General features: G+C 53.0%; 1 protein-coding gene across 1 annotated transcript in view; it reads right to left on the bottom strand.

Moving 5' to 3' along the window:
• Positions 1 to 14,276, bottom strand: part of slc23a3 (solute carrier family 23 member 3) — a 165,366-nt gene extending 151,090 nt beyond the window's left edge. The window contains exon 1 of the mRNA XM_070873499.1: positions 14,166 to 14,276. Coding sequence (XP_070729600.1) covers positions 14,166 to 14,276 — 111 coding nt within the window. The remainder of the gene's footprint in view (positions 1 to 14,165) is intronic.
• Positions 14,277 to 14,429: the final 153 nt, after the last annotated feature.

Here is a 14,429-nt window from a genome sequence, read left to right on the forward strand (position 1 = left end):
CATTACTGTCACAGAATGACCAGCAAATTACGCAAATCTGGCACCAAGCTCATGGTCTACAGGGCCGTAGTGATGCCCGCCCTCCTGTATGGCTCAGAGACGTGGACCATGTGCAGTAGACACCTCAAGTCGCTGGAGAAATACCACCGACGCTGTCTCCGCAAGATCCTACAAATCCCCTGGGAGGACAGACGCACCAACGTTAGCGTCCTCGACCAGGCCAACATCCCCAGCATCGAAGCACTGACCACACATCGACCAGCTCCGCTGGGCAGGGCCACATTGTCCGCATGACCCCGACACGAGACTTCCAAAGCAAGCGCTCTACTCGGAACTCCGACACGGCAAGTGAGCCCCAGGTGGGCAGAGGAAACATTTCAAGGATACCCTCAAAGCTTCCTTGATAAAGTGCAATATCCCCACTGACACCTGGGATTCTCTGGCCCAAGACCGCCCTAAGTGGAGGAAGAGCATCTGGGAGGGCGCTGAGCACCTTGAGTCTCATCGCCGAGAGCGTGCAGAAAACAAACGCAGGCAGCGGAAGGAGCACGCGGCAAACCAGTCCCACCCACCCTTTCCTTCAACCACTGTCTGTCGCACTTGTGACAGAGACTGTCATTCTGTATCGGACTGTTCAGTCACCTAAGGACTTTTTTTTTTTTTTATTTTTTTTTTAAAAAAGAGTGGCAGCAAGTCTTCCTCGATGTTGAGGGACTGCCTATGATGATGATGACATAAGAAATAGGAGCAGGAGTAGGCCTTACGGCCCCTCGAGCCTGCTCCGCCATTCAATAAGATCATGGCTGATCATCGACCTCAACTCCACTTTCCCGCCCGATCCCTTGATTCCTCCAGACTCCAAAAATCCATTGATCTCAGCCTTGAATCTATTCAGAGACTCAGCCTCCACAACTCTCTGGGGCAGAGAGTTCCAAAGATTAATAACCCTCTGAGGGAAGAAATTTCTCCTCACCTCTGTCTTAAATGGCCGTCCCCTTATCCCGAGACTGTGCCCCCTGGTTCAAGACTCTCCAGCCAGGGGGAAACAACCTCTCAGCATCTACCCGGTCAATCCCCCGTCAGAATCTTGTCTGCAAGCGCAAGGAACCTATTCTAAGAGAAGCATTCACCCAACAGTACCTCGAACTCGTCCCCTGCTCAGGGTCAGGAGCTCAGAGTGTGGTGAACTCCAGATATGGACCTGTGTCCCAGCCCAATGTGCTGCCGCTGGGCCCTGTGCAAATTGTTAGTTGAGGCTGGAGTGTCAAGTCGTTACTAAGACAGCCATGTCGCCTGTGTTTTGAAGCATGTTTTGAAATATGGCGCCTTTTAATGTTGTAAAATGTCCCAAGGCACTTCACAGGAGCGCTGTAAAAAAAAAAAAAACTTGGCACCGAGCCACAGGAGGAGAAATTAGGGCAGCTGACCCAAAGCTTGGAGGAGAGAGGTAGAGAAGACCGAGGAGAGGCAATGTAAACTAAAGGGTAGAATCCGAAAGGGGGGTGCATGAACAGAGAGACCTGGGGGTGTATGTGCACAAATCGTTGAAGGTGGCAGGGCAGGTTGAGAAAGCGGTTAAAAAGCATGCGGGATCCTGGGCTTCATAAATAGAGGCACAGAGCACAAAAGCAAGGAAGTTATGGTGAACCTGTATAAAACACTGGTTCGGCCTCAACTGGAGAATTGTGTCCAATTCTGGGGCACCGCACTTTAGGATGTGAAGGCCTTAGAGAGGGAGCGGAAACGGTTTATGAGAATGGTTCCAGGGATGAGGGACTTCAGTTACGTGGATAGACTGGAGAAGCTGGGGTTGTTCTCCTTACAGCAGAGAAGGTTGAGAGGAGATTTGATCGAGGTGTTCAAAATCATGAGGGGTTTGGACAGGGCAGATAGAGAGAAAGCGATTAAAAAGCATACGGAATTCTGGGCTTCATAAATAGAAGCTTTGGACTCTAAATTTTACTCATTTATATGTCCCGTTGGCACCCCCACTAACAACTTGTATTTATATAGCGCCTTTAACGTAGTGAAACGTCCCAAGTTGCTTCACAGGAGGATTATGCTCCAAGAATTTGACACCGAGCCGCATAAGTAGAAGTTAATGCAGGTGACCCTTGGTCAAAGAGGGAGGCTTTAAGGAGCGTCTTGAAAGAGGAAAGAGAGGTAGAGAGATGGAGAGGTTTAGGGAGGGAGTTCCAGAGCTTGGGGCCCAGGCAACAGAAGGCACGGCCACCATTGGTTGAGCGATTACAATCAGGGATGTTCAGGAGGGCAGAATTAGAGGAGCAGAGACATCTCGGAAGGTTGTGGGGGTTGAAGGAGATTACAGAGATAGGGAGGGGCAAGGCCATGGAGGGATTTGAAAATAAGGATGAGAGTTTTGAAATCGAGGCGAGCACAGGGGGGATGGGTGAGAGGGACTGGTGCGAGTTAGGACATGGGCATCTGAGTTTTGGATCACCTCTAGTTTGCATAGGGTATGTGGGAGGCCAGCCAGGAGTGCGTTGGAATAGTCAAGTCTAGAGGTAACAAAGGCACGGATGGGGGCTTCAACAGCATTTGAGCTGAGGCAAGGGCGGAGACGGGCGATGTTACAGAGGTGGAAATAGTTGTGCTGAGGATATCTGGTCGAAAGCTCATTTCAGGGTCAAATATGACACCAAGGTTGCGAAAAGTCTGCTTCGGCCTCAGACAGAGGTTGGAGAGAGGGATGGAGTCAGTGGCTCGGGAACGGAGTTTGTGGCGGGGACCGAAAACAATGGCTTCAGTCTTCCCAATATTCAATTGGAGAAAATTTCTGCTCATCCAGAATTGGATGTCGGACAATCACTCTGACACTCTGGAGGGGTCGAGAGAAGTGGTAGTGAGGTAGAGCTGGGTGTCATCAGCGTACATGTGGAAACTGATGCTGCGTTTCCGGATGATGTCGCCAAGGGGCAAAAAATGAGTTACAGACCGGGCACCAATCTTCCTTGCTGCAATGCTCCATCTCACCCTCGGCAAACTCCCCGCTGGAGTGGAGCTAAATTACAGGACAAACGGGAATCAGTTCAACCCCCTCCGCCTCCAGGCTAGATCCAAGGTCATCCCATTCTCCGTCATCCAAGTACAGTAGGCAGACGATGCCTGCGTCTGCGCACACTCGGAGGCCGAACTCCAAGCCATCGTCAACACCTTCACCGAGGCGTACGAGAGCATGGGCCTTATGCTAAACATCGGTAAGACAAAAGTCCTCTCATCAACCTGCCCCCACCACACAGCACTGCCCCACCGATTATCAAAATCCACGACGAGGCCTTGGACTACGTGAACCATTCTCCATACCTCGGGAGCCTACTGTCAACAAGGGCAGACATCGACGATGAGGTCCAACACCACCTTCAGTGTGCCAGTGCAGCCTTCGGTCGCCTGGGGAAGAGAGTGTTTGAAAAGCAGGACCTCAAACCCGGCACCAAGCTCATGGTCTACAGAGCAGTAGTGATACCCACCCTCCTATATGGCTCAGACACATGGCCTATGTACAGCAGACACCTCAAAACACTGGAGAAGTACCACCAATGCTGCCTCCGCAAGATCCTGCCAATCCATTGGCAGGATAGACGCACCAACGTCAGTGTCCTCATTCACCGGCAGCGCTACGGGCGTTTCTCCCCGATCTTCGGCGCCCGGCGATCGTGACGTTATCACCGCGCGCATCGCCCAGCCCCGAAATTCACTTTCGGCCCCCTGCAGCAACGCCAGGCGAAAACACCGGCGGCTGCAGGAGGCACAGATCGGGCGGTGGGCCGCGACCGGGGAGATGATTAAAGGCGGGGGTGGCCGAGTGAAAAAATGAAAAGCTACCTTCTCGTTGTTCGCGGTGCTGACCCGGTTTCTTCGCCGAGCCGTGGCCGCGATGGCTCAGCCTGGCTCTCTGCTCGAGTGCTGGGCTGATCACGCAGCACCCCTGCTCCCCCGTGGTCCAGGTTAGTCCCTCTTTACTTTGCAGAGTCGGCAGAGTGGGTCCTTTCCCTCTAAGTGAGGGACAGGCCCCCCCAGACGCGGCAGTGCAGCACAACCCGGTGCGGATCGCTGCTGAGGCGTCCGACCCGTTAGCGCTCCAAGAAGGAACTGGAGCGCTTGATTTAGCGTTCCCCTTCCTTCCGTGGGCGGTAACCCAAATTTTCGGAGAGCGTAGAGACTTCAGCGCCTGCCGTTAGTTCGCATGCTTCCCGACTGTTCCCACCCAAACTGGGCAAAGCTGAATTTCTCCCCCATAGAGTACAAAAGCAAGGAAGTTATGATGAACTTTTATATTTGGCCTCATCTGGAGTATTGTGTCCAATTCTGGGCAACGCACTTTCATCATCGACAGTCCCTCGGAATCGAGGAAGACTTGCTTCCACTCTAAAAGTGAGTTCTCAGGTGACTGAACAGTCCAATACGGGAATCACAGTCTCTGTCACAGGTGGGACAGACGGTGGTTGGAGGAATGGGTGGGTGGGGAGTCTGGTTTGCCGCACGCTCCTTCCGCTGTCTACACTTGGTTTCTGCACGCTCTCGGCGACGAGACTCGAGGTGCTCAGCGCCCTCCCAGATGCTCTTCCTCCACTTAGGGCGGTCTTGGGCCAGGGACTCCCAGGTGTCGGTGGGGATGTTGCACTTTATCAGGGAGGCTTTGAGGGTGTCCTTGAAACGTTTTCTCTGCCCACCTGGGGCTCACTTGCCGTGTAAGAGTTCCGAGTAGAGCGCTTGCTTTGGGAGTCTTATGTCGGGCATGCGAACAATGTGGCCCGCCCAGTCGAGTGTGGTCAGTGCTTCGATGCTGGGGATGTTGGCCTGATCAAGAACACTGACGTTGCTTATGGTCTACAGGGCTGTAGTAATACCCATCCTCCTGTATGGCTCTGAGACGTGGACCATATACAGTAGACACCTCAAATCGCTGGAGAAATATTTACGCAAGATATTCCCTGGGAGGATAGACGCACTAACGCACTTTAGGAAGAATGTGAGGGCCTTAGAGAGGGTGCAGAAAAGATTTTCTTCAAAAGAAAGACTTTCATTTATATAGTGTCTTTAAGATCACCGGACGTCTCAAAACGCTTTACAGCCAATGAAGTACTTTTGGAGTGTAGTCACTGTTGCAATGTGGGAATATTTACAAGAATAGTTCCAGGGATGAGGGACTTCAGTGACGTGGATAGACTGGAGAAGCTGGGCTTGCTCTCCTTGGAGCAGAGAAGTTTGAGAGGAGATTTGATCGAGGTGTTCAAAATCATGAGGGGTCTGGACAGGGTAGATAGAGAGAAGCTGTTCCCATTGGCGGAAGGGTCGAGAACCAGAGGACACAGATTTAAGGCGATTGACAGGAGAAGCAACGCAAAATGTGGAAAAACTGTGTCGCGCAGCGAGTGGAATGCACTGCCTAAGAGGATGGTGGGGGCTTTCAAAACGGAGTTAGATAAGTACCTGAAGGAAAAGAATTTGCAGGGCTCCGGGGACAGGGCGGGCATGGGGGCTGGGGGGGGCGGGAGGGGAGGGAGGTGAGGGGAGTGGGACTAGCTGAGGTGCTCTTTGCAGAAAGCCAGCACGAGTTCGACGGGCCGAATGGCCTCCTTCTGTGCTGTAACCATTCTCTGATTATATGAGAGGCGGAGAGGTTTATGGACGGACTTCCTGAAGGCATGGTGGAGTGATTAAAATCGCGAGGGACAAGAATTGGAGGGGTGCAGAGATCTGAGAGAGTTGTGGGGCTGGAGGATGTCATGTATTTAACCATCTTGCAATGACATAGTCATGTAACTGTAACTCATGTACACTGTACCTGTACCTAGAAATGCACACCCTGACCACAGGGGGTCAACTTGCGGGAGACACTCCTCACCTGGGTTTCCAGGTATAAAAGGGGAGGTCCCACCCAGGGTCAGCACTCTTTGGTCCTGGCAATAAAGGTGAAGGTCACAGAGTGACCGTGTCTGATATATCTATGCCTTCGTGTGAGTTTGTAGTAAGGTGCAGAGACACTACATCTGGCGACGAGAATCGGGAATCACTGAACCACGAGGATGGCTACCGGTGGCACAGAGGAATGCTACTGTGTGGGTGAGGACTGGGACGACTTTGTGGAAAGACTCCAGCAGAGCTTTGTCACAAAGGACTGGCTGGAAGAGGCAGCGGCTGACAAGCGGAGGGCGCATCTACTGACCAGCTGCGGACCACAGACATATGCGCTGATGAAAGACCTGCTCGCACCCCAAAAGCCGGTGGACAAGTCCTTCGAAGAGCTCAGCCAGCTGATCAGTGAGCATCTCAAGCCAGCGAGTAGCATACACATGGCCCGGCACCGGTTCTACTCTCACCGGCGTCGGGAGGGTCAAAACGTCTCGGACTTTGTGGGGGAACTGCGGCGCTTGGCCAGTCTCTGTAAGTTCTCCGATGCCTGCAGGAGGGAAATGTTAAGGGACTTTTTCATCGAGGTCATTAATCATGCCGGCATTTTCAGGAAGCTCATAAAGACTAAGGACTTGACTTTAGAAGGGGTGGCGTTGATAGCTCAGATCTTTATGGCAGGGGAAGAGGAGACCAAGCTAATTTACGTGCGCAGCCCTGGTTCCAACGTGGCGATGGACCAGGGAGTTAACATGGTGAACGCGGCTTGGGACCCCGCAGGCAGGCAAGGGCATTTCGAAACCGCCCAGGCAGCAACAGGCTCGAGGGTGGGCCCGCAACAGGGACAATGGAAAGGGGATCGGCAATTCACGTCATCTCGAGGAACAATGCTTCCCGCGATGGGACCATTAACACCCACCATCAGAGTGCTTAGAAACAGCCAAATGGGCAATCAGAGAGGAGTGCCTGGTAATAGTCCTTTTGTTAACAACAATCTCAATCTCAGCTCATGCTGGAGGTGTGGGGGTAGACACACTGCGAAAAGCTGCAGGTTCCAGCAATATACCTGTAGGGTTTGTAATGTTAATGGACACTTGGCCAAGATGTGCAAAAAGGCAGTAGCGAGGCTAATCTGCGAGACAGAGGAACCAGATGAGGGGTCTGCAATGCAGGATGAGGCCTGGGATAAAGCCATACATGCTGAAGTTCAGAGAGTTCATGTGGCTGACGTCCACAGCTCATACACTAAAACGCCACCCATGATGATGAAAGTCTTACTGAATGGCATCCCGGTGCACATGGAGCTGGATACGGGAGCTAGCCAGTCACTCATGAGCGCCCAACAATTTCAGAGACTATGGCCACACAGGGCTAGCAGGCCCAAACTGGAACGCATTGACACGCAGCTACAGATGTACACCAAAGAGATCATCCCAGTGCTGGGCAGTGCAAACTTGGTGGTTACACATAATGGATCACAGAACCGGCTGCCACTCTGGATCGTCCCGGGAAATGGTCCCGCGCTCTTGGGGAGGAGTTGGCTAGCTGAGATGAATTGGAAATGGGGGGATGTGCACGCCATTTCATCCGTGGAGCGAAGTTCATGCTCACAGGTCCTGCAAAAATTCGGGGCACTGTTTCAACCTGGTGTCGGTACGTTCAAGGGCACTAAAGTAGTGATATGCATCACTCCGGACGCCAGACCAGTGCACCACAAAGCCAGAGCGGTGCCGTATGTGATGCGTGAGAAAATTGAATGTGAACTGGACAGGCTGCTGAGAGAGGGCATAATTTCGGCCGTTGAATTCAGCGACTGGGCAAGTCCCATCATTCCCGTCCTCAAAGCAGATAGCTCGGTCAGGATTTGTGGCGACTACAAAGCCACCATCAGCCAAGTATCGCTGCAAGACCAATACCCGCTTCCAAGAGCGGAGGACCTTTTTGCCAGCTGGCAGGTGGCAAGCTGATCACGAAGCTGGACCTCACTTCGGCCTACATGACTAAGGAACTAGCTGAAGAATCCAAGCTTCTGACCACCATCACGACGCACAAGGGATTATTTGTCTACAACAGGTGTCCGTTTGGCATTCGTTCGACAGCAGCCATCTTTCAGAGAAACATGGAAAGCTTGCTCAAATCCATTCCTGGAACGATCGTATTCCTAGACAACATTCTCATAACGGGTCGAGATACCGAAGAACACCTCCACAACCTGGAGGAGGTGCTACGCCGATTGGATCGGGTAGGCTTGCGATTGAAAAAGGCCAAGCGTGTGTTTTTGGCCCCAGAGGTCGAGTTTTTGGGCAGGAGGGTTGCCGCAGATGGGATCCGGCCCACTGAATCAAAAACGGAGGCGATCCGCCGGGCGCCCAGGCCCGGCAACACGTCGGAGTTGTGATCATTCCTGGGACTTTTGAACTATTTTGGGAACTTTCTGCCGAACTTAAACACATTGTTGGAGCCGTTACACATGCTCCTGCGTAAAGGTTGTGAATGGTTTTGGGGGGGACTGTCAAGAACGGGCTTTCAATAAGGCGAGGGTCCTGCTGTGTTCCAACAAACTGTTGACTTTGTATGACCCCTGTAAAAAACTGGTCTTAACGTGCAATGCGTCATCCTACGGGGTTGGGTGTGTGTTGCAGCAGGATAACGATGACGGCCGACTCCAACCGGTGGCTTACGCCTCCAGGTCGCTCTCCCAGGCAGAGCGTGGATACGGCATGGTCAAGAAGGAGGCACTCGCGTGTGTTTACGGTGTGAAAAAGATGCACCAGTACCTTTTTGGTAGACAGTTCGAGCTAGAGACGGACCACAAGCCGTTAATATAATTGTTGTCCGACAGCAAGGCTGTCAACGCCAATACGTCAGCTCGCATACAGCGCTGGGCCCTCACGCTGGCTGCGTATGACTACACCATACGGCACCGGCCAGGCACCAAAAATTGCGCCGACGCGCTCAGCAGGCTCCCACTGGCCACCACCGAGGGGGCGTCGGAGCAGAGCGCCGAGATGGTCATGGCCGTTGAGGCTTTTGACACTGCGGGCTCCCCCATCACAGCCCGCCAGATCAAACTCTGGACCAACAGGGACACCCTCCTATCCGTGATAAAGAAATATGTTCTGACTGGGGATTGGGCGCCCGCACACAGGGCGTGCCCCGAGGAAGTCAGACCGTTTCAGAGACGGATGGATGAACTCTCCATCCAAGCCGACTGCCTGCTATGGGGCAACCAGATAGTCATGCCCCAGAAAGGAAGGGAAGCGTTCATCAGGGAACTCCACAGTGAGCACCCTGGCATTGTGTTAATGAAGGCCATTGCCCGGTCACATGTATGGTGGCCGGGGATTGACTCAGACCTGGAACACTGTGTTCGCAGGTGCACGACGTGTGCCCAGCTGGGCAATGCCCCCAGGGAGGCTCCACTCAGCCCGTGGCCCTGGCCCACCAGGCCATGGTCACGTATTCACGTAGACTATGCGGGCCCATTCATGGGGAAAATGTTCCTGATTGTTGTCGATGAATACTCGAAGTGGATCGATTGCATCATATTGAACTCGTGCATGACATCCATCACTGTGGAGAGTCTGCGTACGGTTTTCGTGACCCATGGCTTGCCAGACATCCTGGTCAGCGACAATGGCCCGTGTTTCACCAGCCACGAATTCCAGGAGTTTATGTCGGGCAATGGTATCAAACACGTCCGGACAGCGCCGTTCAAGCCGGCTTCCAATGGCCAGGCGGAACGGGCGGTCCAAGTCATAAAACAGGGCAGGCTATGCATCCAAGGACCCTCCCTTCAATACCGCCGATCACGCCTCCTGCTGGCCTACAGGTCCTGCCCGCACTCGCTCACGGAAGTCCCGCCAGCGGAACTCCTCATGAAACGCACGCTCAAGACGCGGCTGTCCCTCATTCACCCAGCCCTGGCAGACATTGTTGAGGGCAAGCGCCAGTCCCAAACCGAGCTCCGTGATCGAAACTCAAGGAGGAGGTGTATAGAAATAGATGACCCGGTATTTGTTCTTAACCATGCTTTGGGACCCAAGTGGCTTGAGGGCACTATAATTGGCAAAGAAGGAAATAGAGTCATGGTGGTCCAACTAAACAATGGGCAGATATGCCGCAAACACTTGGACCAAGTAAAGACAAGGTTCAGCATAGACACGGAGGAACCTGAAGAAGAACATGAGATGTCACCCACACCACTGCCAGTGGACGAGCAACAAAGACAGTCCTCAGCATGCACAGTCCCTGCAGCCAGCCCGGACAGACCGGAATCACCTCAAGTGACAGAGACGCGTGCCAAGGCTCAGACACCAGAGCCACAACTGCGGCGCTCCACGAGAGAGCGCCGACCACCTGAGAGACTTAACCTCTGAAACAAAAAGACTTAATGGGGGAGGTGATGTCATGTATTTAACCATGTTGCAATGACATAGTCATGTAACTGTAACTCATGTACCTTAGAAATGCACACCCTGACCACAGGGGGTGAACTTACAGGAGACACTCCTCACCTGGGTTTCCAGCTATAAAAGGGGAGGTCCCACCCAGGGTCAGCACTCCTTGGTCCTGGCAACAAAGGTGAAGGTCACAAAGTGACCGTGTCTGATATATCTATGCCTCGTGTGAGTTTGTAGTAGAGGTGCAGGGACACCACAGAGGAGGTTACAGAGATAGGGAGGGGCTGAGGCCAAGGAGGGATTAGAAATCAAGGATGAGAATTTTAAATTGAAAGTTGTTATTCTTGTCACTTCTGATTAACCCCCTCAAGGAACGGGTGTTCCCTCGGGGGGTTATGGGTCAGGAAAAGTGGCCCTTATTCTTTATTGCGACATCATTACTAAGCTGTTAATTGGTGCTCCAGGAATTGTATAGATGGAACTCAGCCGTGAGTTAATCACAGGACAGTGATTCAATCAAGTAGCTCGTAAACATTAACAGGAGACAAGAAGTTACTTTACCTCCTTAAACTCACCTCCTGACACATGACATTCTTCACATTATTGACATAATATTCCACTCAGCTCAACAATGTTCAATTTGAGGCACCACCATGATCCAGGTGAAAGGTTAACAGACGGCAGTGATGTAAAGGCACGTGCAGTCACATGACTCCTGCTAGTCGACGGCTGTTTTTTTTGAACATTGCTTCGATAATGGAAAACCGAAGGTGATGATTAAAGGTCAAAAGGTCCCTTTCGGAGACTGGGATCCTGTTAATGACTGGCAGAATGTCTTATTGGGTTTGCGTATTTTTTGTTTTTAGTTTTAAGTCTTTTGTGGAGGAAGCAAGGAGATTGTAATTTTTGTTTTCCTATTCTCATTTCTCTCCGCTCCTCTCCCAAAGGCGCTGGGCATTGCTCGGGCACGGCGTTGGCAGTCCTAGCCAAGTGGCCTGTTCTTCAGGTGCCAACCTGACCCTCTGCCTGACAATCGGGGGCACGACCATTAGTTGTAGCGATCGCGCCCTTAAGCTTTGGGCTGCAGTTATGGCAACAGAGCCCAATGCATCCCCCGCACTCGGCTGCGTGATGGGCCTACCGAGATGCGGGCTCCTGCACTCCCCTTTGTTGCCATGGTTACGCGGGGGGCCTGGGGCCTCGCACCGGGCTCCCGGCCCCAGGCCCCCCGTGACCTAAATTTCGGGAATCCCAGTAAAAATTCCCAGGGCGACGTTGTGAAGTTGAGGACCTGATGTTAGGGTTCTCCGCCCCCCCCCCACCCCACCACCCCAACCCCACCACCCCACCACCACCCCCCCACCCCACCACCACCCCCCCACACCACCCCCCCCACTCCACCCCACCACCCCCCCAACCCCACCACCCTCCCACCCCCCCAACCCCACCACCCCACCACCCCACCCTGCACTGAACATTCCCCAGGCTCTACGAAAGTGGAATTCTCCCCTTGTTAGGCTAATTCCCAGCTCCCGTGAGAATGTCAGTGGTGGTCATATCCCCTATATTGCCACCTTAATCCAGCAGCGGTATGTTAGTTGTAGCGATTATGTTACTGGACTAGTAATCCCGAGCAAGTTCAAATCCCAACATGGCAGTTTGGGAACTTGAATGCCATTTTTAAAAATCTGGAAATAAAAATCTGGTATCGGTAAAAATGACTATCGGAAGCTGATGTATTGACGTAAAAACCCAACTGGTTCACTAATGCCCTTCAGGGACGGAAACCTGCCCATCCTTACCCAAATCTAGAGGCAACAAGGGGAGCGGGCAGGGAAGTGGACCCGAGTCCATGATCAGATCAGACATGATCGTATTGAATGGCGGAGCAGGCTCAAGGGGCCGTATGGCCTACTCCTGCTCCTATTTCTTGTGTTCTTATGTTCTTATTAACTGACTTTGCAATCTTTCTCCATTTAAATAATAACTTGCTCTTTGATTTTTTTTCTGCCACTTTCCTACATTATACTCCAAAGTAGTTGTTGAATTGGTCTGCCATTTCCTTGTTCCCCATTATGAATTCACCTGATTCATGACCTCGCACGTTCCAATATTATACTCCATCTGCCAAATTTTTTGCCCACTCACTTAGCCTGTCTACGTCCTTTTGCAGATTTTTTTGTGTCCTCCTCACACATTGCTTTTCCTCCCATCTTTGTATCGTCGGCGAACTTGGCTACGTTACACTCGGTCCCTTCTTCCGAGTCGTTAATGTAGATTGTAAATAGTTGCGGGTCCCAGCACTGAGCCCCGCGGCACCCCACTAGTCACTGGTTGCCAACCCGGGAATGAACCATTTATGTGACTCCAGCAAAGTAGTTGACTCTTAATAGCCCTCTGGAGGGGCCTCGTGCATTTATACAGCACCTTTTACCACCTTGGGCTGGCCCCCAAATGGCTTCACAGCCAATTTCGAAGAGCAATCACTGCTGTAATGTGGGAAAGGTGGTCGTCAATCTGCGCACAGCAAGATCCCACAAACTAGCGCTGGGCAATAAACGCGCCTGTACCCTCGAGCACAAATGTTTTTTTTTTTAAATCATAAAATCTATACAGTTGCCTGCACGAGGCATTCCGAGAATACCACGTGGACAAACTCTACCCAAGCATTAAGTAAAATGTCATTCAGTAACACTGGATGAATTATTACAGGCCCGCCCAGCAGAACAGCTTGGAAAAATACACAGGGCACAAAGAAAGTGAAAGGCCCAATCGCAGTCTTGCCATCAACAACAACAACTTCATTGATGTAGCATGGTCGAAATTCATTGGCGCCCCATTTGGGGGGGGGGGGGAGGGGGGAGGTAACCGAGACGAGGCGTGACTTCCTGTCCCTGCCGCCAAATTGGGTTTACTGCCCCCGCCCCCCCACCCCGAGGGGAAGTGGAGCGCGATGTCGGGGGGAGCGGTAAGTGCGCGAAATTTTCAATGCTACACACCAGCGTGAGCACAGTGCTCTCCCCGTCCGTTACAGGAGAGGGCAGAGGGCACACTGCCAGCTCCACAGTCGGGCGAGGGGCCTCCGCTAAGCCACCGGGGTTGCCGTGGCCGCCAGCCCGGCAGACAAGCAGAGAGCCGGGCCCGCACCACCGTGGCACGGACCCCGCGAAATACACCGCGGAAGGCCAGACCGGAAAGCCGGCCAGGAAAATAAAATTGCCGCAGCGCAACTCCCATTTAATCACCCCCCCTCCCCCCCCCCCACTCGGCTCGCGACACGCAAGGCTGGCGCCGACATCACTCACGGGCCGCTGGCCAATTTCCTCCACGGGGCTGCGCACGGCGGTGCCACCATCATCATCGGCGCTACCTGCGGGAGCGGGGCGCTGCCAGTTTAGTGCCTCCGATATCTCCCGCGCAATTTCGTGGGAGCCACTCGAGGTGGAGGTTCAGGGAAGGAATTTCTTAAAAATTCGTTGAAGGGATGTGGGTGTTGCTGGCAAGGCCGGCATTTATTGCCCATCCCTAACCGTCTCTCAAGAAGGTAGTGGTGAGCTGCATTCTTGAACCGCTGCAGTCCCGTGTGGTGAAGGTGCTCCCACAGGGCTGTTAAGGGAGGGAGTTCCAGTATTTTGACCCAGCGATGAAGGAACAGCCGATATATTTCCCAAGTCAGGATGGTGTGTGACTTGGAGGGGGAAACGTGGAGGTGGTGGTGTCCCCAGGCGCCCACTGCCCCTTGTCCTTCTGGGTGGCAGAGCTTGCGGGTTTAGGAACGGAACGCACGGACGCTAATTCCAGAGCTCGGGCAGCTGAAGGTCCGCCCACCAATGGCGGAGTGATGGGAAGGGCAGCAAGGCTTTGCTCTGTTGAAGTTGGCTCTCGCCTTACCTGTACGGCAAACAAGGTACTGAGGATCCAGGGAGGCCGCCGGTGAAAGGGGTATCTGGCGATCTCGGGCCTCCTTGTCGGGCCTTGCTCTGAGCACTGGGCCTCCTCCATGGCTATCGTCCCAAGCCAGCGTCCTCACTTCTCACCGGAGTCAGACATTGTACGCCAGAGTCAGGCTCCTGCTTGGCTTGTGTTACAGATAGGGCTGAGTGTGAGAGACAAAGAGAGAGAGAGAGAGAACAAAGAGCGAGAGATGAGAGTGCA

This window comes from Pristiophorus japonicus, chromosome 3, assembly GCF_044704955.1.
Source record: "Pristiophorus japonicus isolate sPriJap1 chromosome 3, sPriJap1.hap1, whole genome shotgun sequence".
NCBI lineage: Eukaryota > Metazoa > Chordata > Chondrichthyes > Pristiophoridae > Pristiophorus > Pristiophorus japonicus.